A 17113-nucleotide genomic window follows, 5' to 3' on the forward strand; every position below is an offset into this window, starting at 1 on the left:
GGGCTCTGGGAGCCGGTAGTAGTTGTTGTGGATGGGGCCCGAGGATCCGGAGGACGGACCCGGGTAGCCCAGTGCCAGAGGGCACCAAGGGGTGACAGAGCCAGGAGAGGGCCTTCCCCAGTTAGTTAGGTTAGGGTAAGGAGCTAGGTAAGCTCGGGTGGCAACTGCAGTGGTGGAGGTGTGCAGGTGGGTAGACCTGCTGGGAGAGCTACACGTCGCAGCCCAGAAATTGTGCGAAGGCACCGGGAGATGAATCGGGGGAGTGAGACCCCAAATTGAGAAGCACCACAGTTTGGTCAATGGGAATTGGTTTTTAGAACCCATAGTGTAAGTTGGCCAATGGATTGGCAGGGAAAGACCCCGGGTAGTGTAAAGTGTGTTAATGTCATTTAGGAAGTAGTTAGGATGAAGTCTCCTCGCACCATCTGCATCCACTCACCTGAGGTGACAGGTACTCCGCACCATGCCATGTTTAATTATTTTTGATGCAAATGTTTGGATTGTGAGACGCATCATGACGTAGGTGTGACATTGTGCGTAATTCCATCTCTCCCTCCTTATGAGGATTGATGATGAATTGGTGATGGCAAATTTTGAAGTCGAGGGATTGTGGAGACGAATTTGGTATAGAGGAAATATGGGGAAGATGTGACAGTGGTGACGAATTTGTAAATGGGTAGATTTTGTAAATATGGGGTAAGGGCAAGGGTAGTGTAGGTGACAGGGGGGTGACGTACGGTAGGGACGAGCTTTCTCACTTCGCCCTCCGTACGCATTTCGCCTTGCATTGCCTTATTGACGTGTACCCTTGTGACCTTACCCCTCGCTCAATTGTCTTTCTTTTGTCTCCCACATGACCTGTGCGCCATTGGGTGCCGAGGGGAGCGTGCGTGAGGTGGCCATTGTGCGCCCGAGATTCCCAGAACCAGCATGCATTGCGTTGATGTACCACTTTATGGACCGCTGTTCTGCGGCCAAGTACCACTTGATGGACCCCAGGTTCTGGGGCAGGGCACCTCTGTTGGAGACCGGCCATAGTGGCCAGGGAATCTTGCTTGCGGACCTCGGTAAGGTGGCACCTATGCCAAACAGGTGGACCACCCTTAGTTGGCCCCTGAGGCCCTAAATAAAAATGAACACAAGTTGTGCTTTTTATTATGTCCAAATAGGCCGCATGAAGCCAGAAGACGTCGGGAAGAACATCGGCCCAGCAGAGAAAGAGAAGACCACCACCAGTTGTTTTGTTGTGTTTATTAAGAACCATGGTGACTGCGCACCGAGTGGTGCTTTTGGTGCTTTGTGGTGCTTGTGGTGCTTTTGGGTGCTTTGGTGGTATTGGTACTGGTGCATCGATGCAATGCGTGCTGTCTCCTCCCTCCCAACAGGAATTTCTTTTTCTTGTTCCCTAAGAAAGAAAAAAAAAAACACAGGTCCTGGGTTGCGTTGTAAATAAGAAATCACGTCATTGTAAATAATGCTCCCCACCATAAATGTATAGTTTGAGAATAATTCCGTAATTCGGTTAGCTGTGGGCTTGAGTCTGTTAGACAGGGTGCAATGCAATAGGGGGACATACTTATTTGTGTTTTAAGATTGTCACACTCAGGGTCAGGTTAATTGTAGAGGGAATTACACCTACGTGTCACACTAAGTTAAAGTTTTGTAGGCCCGAGTACGGAGCTGAAGAAAGGAGGGTGCAGTGTAACGGTTTTGAGAAGTGGGTAACGAATTTGAGAAGTGTAACGGTTTTTGAGGAGTGTAACAATTTTGGAGGAAGTGTAACGAATGTAAAAAAGTATGGTTTTGTTATGTGTAACACCCTCGTAATGTAAATAATGGTCGCAGCCGTCCTCCTAGTTAATTCCATGAAACTTACATGCAGGTCACGATATATCTTTTTAAATAGTGTATTTCCTTATTCTATGTAGGCTAAATATGTGTTTCCCACTAGATTGACTTTGCATTGTATCAAACAAAATAAGCGTAGGCCCTTGCAATTTCCCCAAACATCTCCGCTCTCCAAAGTTCCTTTCAAAAGGGTGCGAGTTGTGTTCAATCCCGCAAGCCGCCATTGCCCATGTGCTAATCTCGGAGAAGAAAGGCGTGTCTCCACCTCGTCATAGAGGGGAGGAGTGAGCCAGAGGGTCGCATGGCCAATCAGCACCGCGGTGAGCGACCCGGTAGGCGTGCCCTCGCAGCCGGCGGCTTGATTCCGCCCCGAGTTATAAAAGCGACTGTAAGGGACTGCTTCACCAGATGACCTGGGAGATGAGCGAAGAGGCGACACCAGGAGGAGCGGTGAGATGCGAAACGCTCCAAGCCAAAGAGGAGAGGTACTCGGAAAGGAAACCAGCTTTGGAGAGACGCGCTGAAAGGAGGGAGACGGCTCCACCAGAAGAAGAGGAGCAGGTGTGCCGAGCCAGCGCGTGACGTCTACAGCAGCGGATACGCGACGGAGGGTTTTCCCGCCAAAAACCGCGAGGAATTGAGAGCTGCTGCCTCCGACCCTCCTCCCTCTCCAGCAATCCACCTCAAGCCCTACCTGCCTGCAATATCCCCCGTGTGAGTGTGAACGTCGTCTGTCCTACTCGTTGTCTTGGGGTTAAGTAAAATGAATAGTGTAAGTTAACGATTCGCTGTGTGACTGCTTCTTCCATCCATTGCTTGTGTGTGTATAATAAATCTGTTCTTCCTCCGTACTCTGTCTTCTTCTCTTTTCATTCTCTTTCGGTCGCTTTAGAGGTTTCCCGATTGAATATCTGCGGTGCGATCTGGTCAACGTCGGGTGGAATCGGGTTCTAATCGGGGAGTAACTGTTCGGACGCGGTAATACCAACCGCTCGGTAAAATAACATCTTTAATCCGCGATCCGTAACAGTGTATATATATATATATATATATATATATATATATATATATATATATATATATATATATATATATATATATATATATATATATATATATATATATATATATATATATATATAGTATATATATATATATATATATATATATATATATATATGTATATATATATATATATATATATATATATATGTATATATATATATATATATATATATATATATATACACATTACTTATTGTGGGTGTGCAAACCAATGACTCTGAGCATATACACCACATGCGCAAACAAAAATGAATATAACTCGAAAATGCATGAATAACAATATTTGTAAACCTCTGCATGCCCTATCTGGATCCAAGAGCTCTTAAATGAGGTATCATTCAGCATTGTACATGCTGTGGTTGCGACGTTTACCCTGCTCAGATGTGATCTGGCAACTTGCTTTAATATTGTTATGGATAAATGTGAGGGTGATCAAGGGGTTCTAAAGGTCCCACTCCTGGCACCAGAATGTTATGGTTCTCCTGTTTTCCACTTTTGGGCGTCACCTCTAGATAACTCCGAGAGGACGGTGTGTCTACTAGACCCCGGATGCCATTTGCAACTATTAACTCTGGCCCAATCATCCCACCCAAAGTCGGTTTACCGTACAGGTGAGAGAAGCGAGGCAAATGGGGACCGTCCTGGCGGTTACGTGGCAGACCCTATTCACTCAGCCGAGGGAAAACAACATCACATAACTGCACCTGAGATCAAACTTATACAACAAATTTGAGCTGGCCAACCACCTCATTGGTCTTATGTTGCCATAAAAATGGTCAGAATAAGTCAAGACATAGTTTCTTGAAGAAATGGCCTTTATTGACCGTAACACCAAAAAAGGGCAAGCATTTACAATGGCAGGCCAATCAGGTATTTACAAGTAAGGCTTTTTTGTTTTTTGTTTGATGATGAGCACCCTCTTAATTATCTTCAAAAGTGGTGTTTTAAATTTACCCAAATACCCAGTTTTCACTTACAGTATACACTGTTGGAGTTCCCTTTGTACGAATGATAAGTTTCACGGTTTTGACGTTATGGAGAAGTCACACATGTATGTGTGTGTATATATATATATATATATATATATATATATATATATACAGTGGAACCTCGACTTACGAGTGCCCCAACTTACGAGTTTTTCGAGATACGAGCCGTCACTCTGGCAGTTTATTGCTTTGAGATGCGAGCCGAGATCCGAGTTACGAGCTTTCGCCACCCGGTCACGTGGTTATCTTGCCGTGCACGTACAGTATCTCTGTCGTAGTATAGCGCTGCATTTTAGTTTTCGCATTTCGGTTATTTTGAGTTTCCGCCGCCAGGTGGGCTCCGGTCACGTGGTTATCTTGCCGTGCACGTACAGTATCTCTGTCGTAGTATAGCGCTGCATTTTAGTTTTCGCATTTCGGTTATTTTGAGTTTCCGCCGCCAGGTGGGCTCCGGTCACGTGGTTATCTTGCCGTGCACGTACAGTATCTCTGTCGTATAGCGCTAATGATATATAACGCCGCCGATAATGATATGATAATTTATGATAATCTATGCAGCACGACGTGGTCCTCACGTCACACAAGGCGCCTTTGCCGGCGCAAAACGGCTCTCTCAGGGTCAAACTCGGTATCGTTTTGAGCGCACGGTTCAGACCTTCAAGAAAAAGTTTATTTTGTAAAAATCGAGCCACGCGTTCAAAAGATATGACCGGTTTTGTTCGCCGGCACGTCGGCGCTCGAATCAAATCGAGTTAAAACGAACACTGCCGTTGTCGGGTCCGTCTGAGACAACCACCGGGCCTAGAACGCTGGGACCGGTCTCGTTGGATAGGCCTGGATCAGATCTCGAAACGCTGGAAGCTGCACCTCTCTGTGATAATCTTGTGGACCATGACAAGAGATCGTGCGACACGTGGTTATCATGCCGTGCAAGTACAGTATCTCTGCCGTCAACTTGTTCAGAGTGCCGGCGATAGCTCGCCTTCTCTTTGTGGAAAACACGGTGAGATCCTTAACATCCAACAACTAATGGGACGCAAACGGGGCGCCCAGTTTAGCGGTACACCCATTGATGAATCACCCTGCCTGTGATTCACCCATGACAGGTTATAGCTGGGTCGGGATTCAAACCCAGGCTGGACAGTTTAGACTTTAGAGTCAAGTGTGCGTACCTCCAGTCCAGGCCATCCTGCCAACTTGTATGCTGCATACAGGTGAAATATAAAGCGCGAGATATTTTTATATATACTGTATATTTAAAAAAAAATTGGTGTGGTTTTTGGCGGGCTGGAACGGATTAATAGCATTTCAATGCATTTCAATGGGGAAATTTGATTTGAGATACGAGCAATTTGAGTTACGAGCTCGGTCACGGAACGGATTAAACTCGTAAGTCAAGGTTCCACTGTATATATATATAGTTATGTACACACACACACACACACACACACACACACACACACACACACACACACACACACACACACACACACACACACACACACAGTGTCCAATTTGAAACCATAATAAGAAAAATGGATGAAATTTGTTTCTGATGCAGCTTGCTGCAGGTGAAAGAGCATTTCTCATCGTTTTAGTGTTATGATTTGAGGAGTTCATCATCCGAATTCAAGATGGGGAAATAGAGGAGGGGAATTTGGATGGACGTTAAACTGTGTGTATGCACTACTGGCATTAGTTGGTGGACATTTAAATCCCATGGTATCCTTCATGAAGAGTAGGCGAGCTGTTGAGGGGACCCTGAATAAATTCCAAATTCCTGCTCTGACCTACAGGGAGCACTGCATCAGTGGCACAGCTGTGCTCTAACAAATGCTACTAACAACCCCATGTGCTGCATACAAAAAAAAAAGAAGAAATAGCAGGTGCAGTAGAAGAAAAATGTGTTAGGAGTTCTCGATTTTTTGTATGTAGTTAGTTCCTATTTTTTTTTTAAACCTTTAATTTTGATACCATATTGACCTTGTGGTCTACTTTCTTTAAGAAGCATAAAATAAGCTTTTGTATGAAGCTACACCTTTACGAGTTAAATGGTAACCATGCCTTTTGGTTGCTTCACCCCACAGGTCTATCATGAGAAAAGAGATTTGGATGTTCAAGGCAGGTGCTTGTTCACACCTGCTCCTCACTGTGCTTGCCCTCCTTCTGCCTGCATTGGCCAGCCTGGCATTGGGTTGCCCATCTCGCTGCGAGTGCCTTGCCCAGCACCGTGCTGTTGTTTGTCATCGGCGGCGTCTTAGAGCCATCCCTGATGGGATACCTATTGAAACACAGGTACTGGACCTAAGGAAGAACCAGTTAAGTGATCTTCGCCCCCACACCTTTGCTACATTTTCACAGCTTGAGGAGTTGCAGCTGAGTGAGAACATCCTCGGAATCATTGAGCCAGGAAGCTTTCATAATCTTCCTGCACTACGCATTCTAAACCTCCGCAACAACCGCCTTAAGCTTCTTCCTGTGGGGGTCTTCGCAGGCCTCGGTAACTTGACACACTTGGACATCAGTGATAATCGTCTTGTGATCCTGCTTGATTTTACATTTAAAGATCTGGGAAACTTGCGACATTTGGAAATGGGTGACAATGACCTGGTCTATATTTCTAATCTTGCCTTTGTGGGCCTGCACAGTCTTGAAGATCTCAAACTGGAGCGTTGCAACTTGACTGTATTTCCTTCTGAGGCTCTTAGCCAGCTCCAAAAGTTGACAACATTGAGCTTGAACTATCTTAACATCAGCGACCTCAAGCCTTTTGGCTTCCGAGGACTTCAACAATTACGGATATTAGAAATTGATAACTGGCCTCTTCTGAAGTTACTTCACCCACTTAGTTTGGATCATCTTAACCTGACTTCTCTTGCCATCACACACACTAATATAACTGCTATACCTGGTGCCACCCTACAACATCTAGGACATTTGCGCCGACTCAATTTGTCCTTCAATGCCATCGAGCTTATTGAAACTGGAGCTTTTGAGAAGCTAATTTGGCTGCAAGAGCTGACCATAGCCGGTACAGCATTGAAGACCATCGAGCCATTGGCTTTCCGAGGCCTTGCTCATCTGAGGGTGCTTAATCTCTCCAGGAACCTTTTACGGAGTCTTGAGGAGCAGGCTTTTCAGACTACAGAAACATTGGAGATCTTGAGGATAGATAGTAACCCTTTGACTTGCGACTGTCGTCTGCTGTGGGTCATCAACAAACGTCGATGGCTTGATTTTGGAGGAAAAGATCCTATATGCCAAGCTCCCATCTACCTTCATGGTCTGACCTTTGCGCAAATTCCAGATGTTCTACCGCGCAACTATTTCACATGTCGCCAGCCACGGATGCTGGGCCCTCGCCTGGTGACATTAATGGCTATTGAGGAGCAGATGGCACTTCTGCCCTGCCGAGTCGAAGGTGATCCTTTTCCCAACATTGCATGGATCTCTCCATGGAAGCAAAGAATTGTGGGAAAGCAGGGGAGTGGAAAGATGATCATTCTTAAAAATGGAACCCTTCAACTCCACTTCACCCAGCTTGCAGACAGTGGTGTTTATACTTGCATTGCAGCCAATGCTGTTGGGAATGCTACCTCTTTTGTGAGGCTCAATGTAAAACGGTTTTCTCCTCAGCCATTGTACATAAACGAAACGCACAGCCATGCCTCTGCGGACGTCAATGCAACATACACTAAAGACAGTATTCAGGGCAGCTTCTATGACCTGAAAACCGTGCTCATAGCAATCGCCATTGGTTGCTTTACATTTCTTGGAGTTGTTCTTCTGTGTCTCCTCATCTTGTTTCTTGTGAGCAAAGGCAGACGTAAAAACAAGCAGACTCTTCAGGTCGAATACATTCCTAAGCAGGAAGATGCCCCTGACCTCTCAGTACAGTCTCCACCTTCAAAGGTCATCAGTGTAAAAATGACGTAATTTTAGGGTTTCGAAAGGACAACCTGATAAACTTGATTGTGTAAGACACGTTGTGTACATATCTGGAGGAGACTTTTGTATTTTTTCATACCTTGAAAGTATTCGGTGTGTGTTTTTCTAAAAAGACAAGCGTGCATCAGACGCTTGTCGTAAGTGATGATCATTCCGTATAATACACTGTGCGAGATGTATTTTACAGAGCAAGACAATGTACAACCTGTTTCTGGCAGCTAAGATGTACTTATTTTTCGGCATCTAAAGTATGGTTCATTGTTACAAACAAAAGAGTGAAAACATGCCTTATTTATGTGAAAACATGTGCATGTTTCAGCAATTGATTACACGGATGTTTTTCTTGAAATTGTACATATGAAGAAAACGGTTGAATGTTGTAATTTAAAAAGCTCTTTCAGGGTTTAAAATTGACCAACCACAGAGTTGAGATTGTATAGCATTACTAAGCACATTTGTGGAGCTCATTGCTAAGGATCCATTTGAATGTTCAGCAAATGCAAATGTGATTGAGGATTTTATATGGAACTTTCCTCCCACAACCCCCTTTCTACCCTTTCCCTGTGCATTGTTTGCATCGGTTATATCTCTGTTTCCACCCATGGCACACACATACAAATGTACACGAACTGAATCACCAGCTCAATAAAACTTCACAATCAACACACACATACATACAATGGCACAACAAAGTATGCAAAGTGATTCATTGGCATATCTGCAACAAATTAAACATCCCAGTACCAGAAAACTCATGGAAACACGAACCAAGGGCAACCGTTGAAAATGAGGACGTCATGTTCACGTATGACCTGATGATTCCATCAAGCGTGAACAAAGAAAACAAAGCATTGTGTCCAGACATTGTAATCAGGAACAAAAAGGAAAAGACAGCATTGATGATGGAGTTATCAGTACCCATCAATTTTGGGCTAAACAAACGCAGACATCAAGAAAATGACCAAACACCAGGACCTCAAAAATGAAATCAGGAGATCTTGGAAGCTGAAGAGCATCGAAATTGTGCCAGTGATAATTGGAGCAACAGGAATGATAAAGAACACCTCACTGAGATTTGTAAAACCATCCTCGGGAATATTACCACAAACGAACTACAATTGGAGGCAATCCGGTGTTCGGTGACGATACTGAAAAAGAGCCGTTGGAACAACCTGTTGCCTCGGTGCAGATCCCTGGCTCTATATGAGATAATCTTTCTCACGAGAGGAGGTGCAGACTCCTGGTAGGGCTCGGCAAGAGGAGGTGGATACTTCGGCTCCTGGGAGGACTCCGTTCCACCTCCTGAAACCCACACACACACACACACACACACACACACACACACACACACACACACACACACACACACACACACACACACACACACACACACACACACACACACACACACACACATACAGTATATACAGTATATATATATATATATATATATATATATGTATATACACAGTAAGTATCAAAAAAAAGATAATCCGAATCCAAGGGGTTAATATGCAAAGGTTATTAATTTTGAAAATTTACATGTGGTTTACTAATTAAGAGGAGATCCTCAGCTTTCCATTGATACCTTCCATGCATCATTGCTGTCACACATGACCGAGTACATGTTCATTGAAAATGACAAGTTCTAATCGCATTTTTACAAGTTTGGCTAATCGATGCAAGTCAGGATAATTGGTGCAAAATGAACGTCAGATGTGAACTTTTCTCAGGAATGATTGGCCTTTATGCACCCACACCTTCAACATGTCCACCTCCCCTTTCAACACAAAGCTCACAGCGGCGGACCACGCCCAGAACTGCTCGTCTCACCATAGCCGGGTCATTGCACAAAGCATCCACTTCATGTCGAAAACGGCCCTGCAATTCGTCAAAATCACGGGGAGGAGTTACGAACACCTTGTTCTTTAAATGTCCCCAAAGGAAATAATCACATGGTGTGAGGTCAGGTGATCTTGGCGGCCATTCCTCTGCATGGTTGAGGGTGATGACTCGGTCTCCAAAGAGTTCCCTCAGTCGATCTTGGACAGCGATAAGACGATGTGCTGGGGCGCCGTCTTGGGCCCACCAGAGATATCTGAAGACACCACAAACCTGTCGCTCAAAGTTTTCCTCCAGCTGCAGTAAAACTTCATCATTGATAATCTGCAGATACCTGTTACCATTGACATTCCTTTGAAAGAAAAATGGTCTGATCACCTGACCACTTCCACAAAGTCCCAACCAAACAGTCCACTTTTGTCGATTCATGTTGGTGTCAAAATTAAATTCCAGGGGCTGTCCTGTCGGTGCATATTCAAGAACATTATGGGTATTGACCTTGCCACCCATGGCGAAAGCAGCTTCATCACCAATAACGAGATACCGCAGGAAATTGACATCTGCTTCGCAACATGCTATCAACCATCCGGCAAGCACCAGCCTCCTGACAAAATCCCCTGATGTAAGTTTATGCCAGATGTGAATCCGATATGGATGTTGGTGGAGGTCCAGTCTTGTTATTTGGTTGAATGTTGCCGAAGGCAATCCCGTCCCATTTCGTCTTGCGCTGGTATCCCAAGGATGCTCCAAAACTTGCTACCTTACTGCTGCAATGTTCATTTCCGATCGCCCAGTGCGCCTCCTACCAGAATTATCCTTGTTGCGGTTGAGGCTAGTGCCATGCTCTTGATATTATCTAACATTCGCCCAGATGGTTTTGGCTGCTGGAGGCTCCCGTTCTGGGAAACGTTCCCTGAACGCATCACGCGTTCGCTGCAAACTTCCAGTTTGGTGAAAGGTTGTAACCACGAAGGTCCGCTGTTCAGTCATAAGTTGAACCATCTTTTCAATGACTCAGACTGTCTCTAAACCCATCATACACTGTAGGCCCATCTTAAATACCCATCTTAAACAAAGGATGACGCAACCGACGATTACCAGACCAGCTTAACAATTTTACATAATCAACTTGGCAGTCGACAAGTAATGCGTCCATTTAAAACTGTCTTGCACCGATTAGCCAAACTTGTAAAAATGCGATTTGAACTTGTCATTTTCAATGAACATGTACTGGGTCATATGTGACAGCAATGATGCATGAAAGGTATCAATGGAAAGCTGAGGATCTCCTCATAATTGGTAAACCACATGTAAATTGTCAAACTAAATAACCTTTGCATATTAACCCCTTGAATTTGGATTACCTTTTTTTTGATACGCACTGTACATATATATATATACATATGAAAGTACACCCCATGAAAAAGTAACGTGAAAAAAGTACACGTGAAAAAGTAAGAAAACCCCATGTAAAGTTTTGACTTTTTCAACATATTTCAACATACAGCTATTTGATCTTCATTTCAACAATATTGAGAGATAAAGGTGATATAATATAACAATATCATGAAACATTTACATTTTGTAGTCCATTGCATAATTTAAATAAACATGAATGCAAATTTCGCATGTGGAAAAAGTAAGTACACCCTTGGCTCTAATAGGTGGTATTGCCCCCTTTGGCAGAAACAACCTCAAGTAGGCGTTTCTTATAACTGTCTACCAGTCTCTGAGATCGACTGGCAGAAATTTTTTCCCACTCCTCCATGCAGAATTCTTTCAGCTGTGCGATGTTTGAGGGGTTTCTTGCATGCACAGCTCGTTTCAAATCCCCCCACAACATCTCGATGGGATTTAGATCCGGGCTTTGACTTGGCCATTCCAGAACCCTCCATTTCTTTCTTTTCAGCCATTCCTTGGTGGATTTACTGGTACTAGGGCATGCCCGTACTATATATATATCTAAAATTATATCCCCCCCCCTATTTACATGAAATGGTTTGGTCCAAAGCGAACGGCTTGCGAGTGGTGACAATCCCCCCCCTCTATTTACATGCAATGGTTCGGTCCAAAGCGAACGGCTTCCGGAGTTTGGTAAAGAAATCGCCATCGCGTACACAAACGCGCAGGAAAGCGAATGAATCGCAAATTCGTTTTTATTAGTTGTAAAACATAATGCCCAATTATTCAATTAGCGCCAACGTATTTTGGCTTTTTGCAATTTAATCGCAAGGAAAAGTAGAAAGAGAAGAGGGAAAAAAAGAAAAGCCTTGCCTTGCTGCAAACAGCTGCTGCAAACAACAACAACATGGAAGGCTGCACTGTCCGGAAGTTGGCATATCGCAGTTACGATTATTTTAGTGTTAATGGCCAATTATTCAATTAGCGCCAACGTATTTTGGCTGTTTGCAATTTAATCGCAAGGAAAAGTAGAAAGAGAAGAGGGAAAAAAAGAAAAGCCTTGCATTAACGCATTAACGCTTGCATTGCATTAACGGTTCGGCACACGTGATAGCTCGCTGCTCTCTGATTGGTTGAAGCGTTTTTTGGACATAGCTCGGTAGGTACTTGTCCGATTAATTTCAAACCTTGAAAAGGCACATCCTCGGGTCCCCAGCAATATACCTGGCAAGTTTCAAGTATATCGGACCCGTGGTTGTCGAGAAACAGCGGTCACAGACAAACACACAGACACACAGACACACAGACACACAGACACACAGACATACACACAGAGATTGCTGGAATTATAGATAGATGTTTAGGGTCATTGTCATGTTGCAAGGTCCATCTTCGGTTGAGCTTCAACTTTCCGACAGATGGCCTCACATTATCCTCAAGCACCCTCTGGTACAATGAAGAATTCATAGTGGATTCCATGATGGTGAGCTGCCCAGGCCATGATGCAGCGAAGCTGCCCCAAACCATAATATTTCCACCACCATGCTTTACAGTTGGTATCAGGTTCTTGTGGTCAAATGCTGTCTTTGGTTTTCACCAAACATGTCTTCTGGTACTGTGGCCAAATAGCTCTACCTTTGACTCATCTGTCCAGAGCACATTGTTCCAGAAGTGCTGGTCTTTGCCGAGGTGTTCATTGGCAAACTTTAGTCTTGCCCTGATGTTCTTTCTGGACAGCAAAGGTTTCCTCTTGGCACACCTCCCATGTAGGTCAAATTTGTGCAGCCTCTTTCTAATGGTAGACTCATGCACTTTGACATCAACAGTGGCAAGAGCTACCTGTAGGTCCTGTGATGACATTCTGGGGTTCTTAGAGACTTCTTTCAGCATCTTGCGGTCTGCTCTCGGGCTAAACTTGCTGGGGCAGCCTGGCCTGAACATGTTGGCAGGTGTTTGGAATCTTCTCCACTTGTAGATGATCTTCAGGACAGTCGAATGATTGATTTCAAATTGTTTGGAGATCTTTTTAAATCCCTTCCCAGATTCGTAGGCATCTGTAACCTTCTTTCTGAAGGCCTCAGAGAGCTCTTTTGATCTAGGCATGGGGACGCTGCACACTTCAACAACAAAGAGCAAACCAAACTAAATGTCTGAGGTTTAAATAAGACAGGTTCCTCCAAGATCGTCTCTAACGATGTTCTAATCATTTGCACCTGAGCTGGTGCACCTGATTCTAATCTTAGGTGTTTGAAGTCGTTATAAATGTAGGGGTGTATTTACTTTTTCCACATGCGAAATTTGCATTTATGTTTATTTAAATTATACAATGGACTACAAAATGTAAATGTTTCATGATATTTGTTATATTATATCACCTTTATCTGTCAATATTGTTGAAATGAAGATCAAATAGCTGTATGTTGAAATAGTCAAAACTTTACATGGGGTGTACTTACTTTTTCACGTGACTGTACGTACACACACACACACACACACACACACACACACACACACACACACACACACACACACACACACACACACACACACACACACACACACACACACACAATGAAAGATGTCTACCATAGCTGATGGTATAATTCTGCTTTTATGCAACAGACACAAATAAGTATGAAAAACTAAAAGTCACTTGTTATGGGCAATGCATGTGCATTTGTGCCTACTAATCTCTTGTGAGTGTCTGAATAACCTCTGACATTTTCCACAACTATGTTGGATTTCCGTTGACTCCGGCAAAGGTGGGGAAGCATATTTTACACACCGATGATTCTTGTACCCAGCAATGGAGTCTACAGGCACACACTTGGCATTGGAAGTGACCAGATACAGTGTGTGAAGAGTGTATCTGATATCTAACGGAAATGTTTCTCCTAGCCTCTCTCCTCCTGCATGGGGTGAACATTTCCAGGTCATCGCTACAAACGGTTTGCAGCAGCCCTCTATTTTGAGCCCGCTGATACCATATCTTTTCATTAAACTGGAAGCTCTTCAGATCTTGCTTAACCTCTCCACCTTAACTATAGCCTGTGGACTGGGTGTGTCTGTGGTTGCCATCTAAAAAAGAGCTGCTGAGGAATCTGGTCATCACTCATCTTAGCCACATATCCAACCATCTCAGCCTGTGTTTCAGCAGAGACTAAATGCTTGCTGGTCACTGAAAGTTCCCTGTCCTTAAAAACAGGCTTACGTAGTACTTTAAAAGTTATTGAAGCATGCCCCAACCTCTGCTGAACCTCTCAACACATGACTAATCCTATTTATCATTACTCCAGGTTACTGCAATTCAGTCATCACCAAGATGATCCTATTACCCATGTGGATAGGTGCCCTATCAGAATCTCCCAGCTCTTCCCTAACTAGCCTCAGCTTGGTCTGTGATGACTCACTGTCACTCACTCACTCACTCCCAGAAGCACCTCCATCTCAATTTCGATGTCGGCTTTTGAGGTAGTGACCATACATGCATCATCACCAAAAAGCATCTTTGTCACAGTTGTCTGGTCTGCTGATCTTGATCTAGCTACCACCATATTTCTACTGCACTTGTAGAGTACTTTCATCCCAAGCAAAAGCATGTTAATACATCCTTTGCTTTCCTGAACCTGCATTGTCAGTTGGGAGCCCATTCTCAATTATCTTCTGCAAACACTCTAGCAGAACATGTGCAAAGTCTTTGCTAATTACAGCCAGGAGTCATTCTTCACCAGTTGTCATATCCTGTCGTCAAATCACCTTTCTTCAGTATTAGAACTATTACCGCATCTCTCGATTATGCAGGTACCAACTGCACTTTCTACATTGGTTGAAATAAATACAGCAGGCAGTCAGAGCACCCATTCCATCACATTCACCATCTCTGGCAGTATCCCATTTATCCCTCCAGCCTTTCTTCTCTTTAACCTGCCTGAAGCCTGACAGAGCTATTCTTCATTGGATGGATGTGACATCCTTGTCCTCATGGGTCTTTGCTGCACTGCTCCAATTACCCGTTCATCGAAAATACATGGCATGTTGAGCACAAAAGTGACTATGCCATTTTGAAGCACAGAAGGTAAGTGTCTTTGCCTTCTTCCGAGAGATAATGCATAGTTCTCCTCTGTGATCCCTCACTCTTGATGTCTTGACAGTTGCACCCAAGCTTTCCCATGCCTGCTCTGCCACAGACCTTGCCATGCTCCAATTAAACCACCCACCCACTTTCCACCTAATGCTCCATCTGCCTTGCCTTCTTCTGAAACATGCATTTTGGGATGAACAGACCATTTGAGTTATCAGCCAATAGAGGGCCACAGCTCTATCTTCACTCAATGTAGGGAACACATGAAGAATGGAGCCAACAAATACACTGGTGTCAACATGTAAGCACCTTGCCTCACGTCTCTCTCACTTGTACGCCTGCTCGAGTCCATCATTGGTGATTGCAGGGACCCGATATCAGAGGCGAAAGGAGGAAGAAGAGAGAGGGAGTGCCCTGGAAAGGAGACTGATGATTTTATATGAGGAGGGGAGGATCGATGGGAGGTGTAGGCTTAGACCATCTTGAGCCACTTGCAGCTTTGAGGTCATAATGCAATTGAGATGATGTTCTAGGGCTGTTCATGTCTCCAGCGGACTATATGAAGCCCTGGATGTGATGGATGAGAGCTTTAAGAGCAGGGAGGGTGGTGTGACTGGAGTTGATCAGACATTGAAGCATCAATCACCGTGAGGCGTATGTGGCTTTGCGGCCTGTAAATCAGGACAACACCCTATGAATGGTCGCATCTCAAACAGACTGCCTGTATCCCAAGACCATTTTTGTGTGGTGATGCTGGCGGCAGGCGTCACTGCCTTTGTGGGCCAAGGACGCAAAAGGGAGACAAGCCTGGAGCGATTTGGTGCTGTACTCTCTTCGGGCTGCCGAGCCCTACCAGGAGACTGCACTTCCTCTAGTGAGAAAAGATAATCTCATAGAGAGACAGGGATCTGCACCGAGGCAACAGGTTGAAAAGGTGCTACTTGTCTTGGTAAAATAAAGTTCCAGAAAATAAGCTTAAATATAGAAAGTTGGAGTGTAGTGGAAAAGGAAATCATCCTCCAATGTAAAGTGTATTTTCCATATGAACAATGGGGTGATGCGGGGCAAGGCCACAAGATTTACAATATGGGCAAGCTGAAGAAAACAAAATTGGCCATCAGAAGAGAAATGGTTCCAACTCATAAATTTGAAAAACTAGCTGCAACAATGTTATAACTACCTGACTAAGAGCAGAATAAAAGAAATAACATCTTGGGTCAAAAAAAGTAAGCGGCAGAAGATGTGGGCACAACATGATGTGATGTAACACCAGGTGCACAGGGGTGGAGATGAAACGTGATGGAAGGAGGGAATATGGGCTCATCCTGGAGAGGGGCGCAGACACGACCCATTGACTGACATCTACACAGATGGAGAGAACAAAAACAGGAACAGTGGATGATGATGAGCAGGAAGAGGAGGGGGAATGGAGGGGAGGAGGGAGATGTAAGCAGATTGTAAGAAGAGTTGGCCAACAAAGTAGAAGAGCTAAGACTGAGAACACTCAGAGAAAGACGACAACTTTATTGAATAGAAAACAACAAACGGATGAAAATGCTCGTAAGGAAAACCAACCAATCAATTGGTAAAATGATACCAAAATCATCCACCTTGAAGGAAATTGATACTGAATGTTTTGCAGCGGAACTACTCATTCAAGAAAAAAACAACAGTAAAACAACTCTGCAAGAATAATAGACAAGCCCCCACAAACAAATACCAAACACCACCATGAAAACAGAGACTAGAGACACAGAGAGCGAGCACCTGAGAGCAGAAAACAGGACAAATACAACAATTCATGAGAGGAAACCGAAGCTAAAGAAGGGAATCCAAAACATAAAAAAGTATAAATGCAAAAACCAAGAGTTAATGGGTTATACAAGTAACAAACTAAAAATAGAAATCACAACAACGAAGATAAAACTACAATGAAGTC

General features: G+C 44.0%; 2 protein-coding genes across 2 annotated transcripts in view; one reads left to right on the forward strand and one right to left on the reverse strand.

Annotated features, from left to right (window-relative positions):
- Nucleotides 1–1253: 1253 nt before the first annotated feature.
- Nucleotides 1254–17113, reverse strand: part of LOC137431330 (zinc finger protein 608) — a 1424803-nt gene continuing 1408943 nt past the window's right edge. Inside the window, exon 8 of the mRNA XM_078781869.1 lies at nt 1254–1405. Coding sequence (XP_078637995.1) covers nt 1254–1405 — 152 coding nt within the window. The remainder of the gene's footprint in view (nt 1406–17113) is intronic.
- Nucleotides 5997–7838, forward strand: LOC137430761 (leucine-rich repeat and immunoglobulin-like domain-containing nogo receptor-interacting protein 2). The gene has a single exon (XM_068121533.2). The coding sequence runs from the start codon at nt 5997–5999 to the stop codon at nt 7836–7838; it is 1842 nt and encodes a 613-aa protein (XP_067977634.1).

The sequence above is a fragment of the Myxine glutinosa genome, chromosome 7 (assembly GCF_964187855.1).
Source record: "Myxine glutinosa chromosome 7, kmMyxGlut1.1, whole genome shotgun sequence".
NCBI classification, from domain to species: Eukaryota; Metazoa; Chordata; class Myxini; order Myxiniformes; family Myxinidae; genus Myxine; species Myxine glutinosa.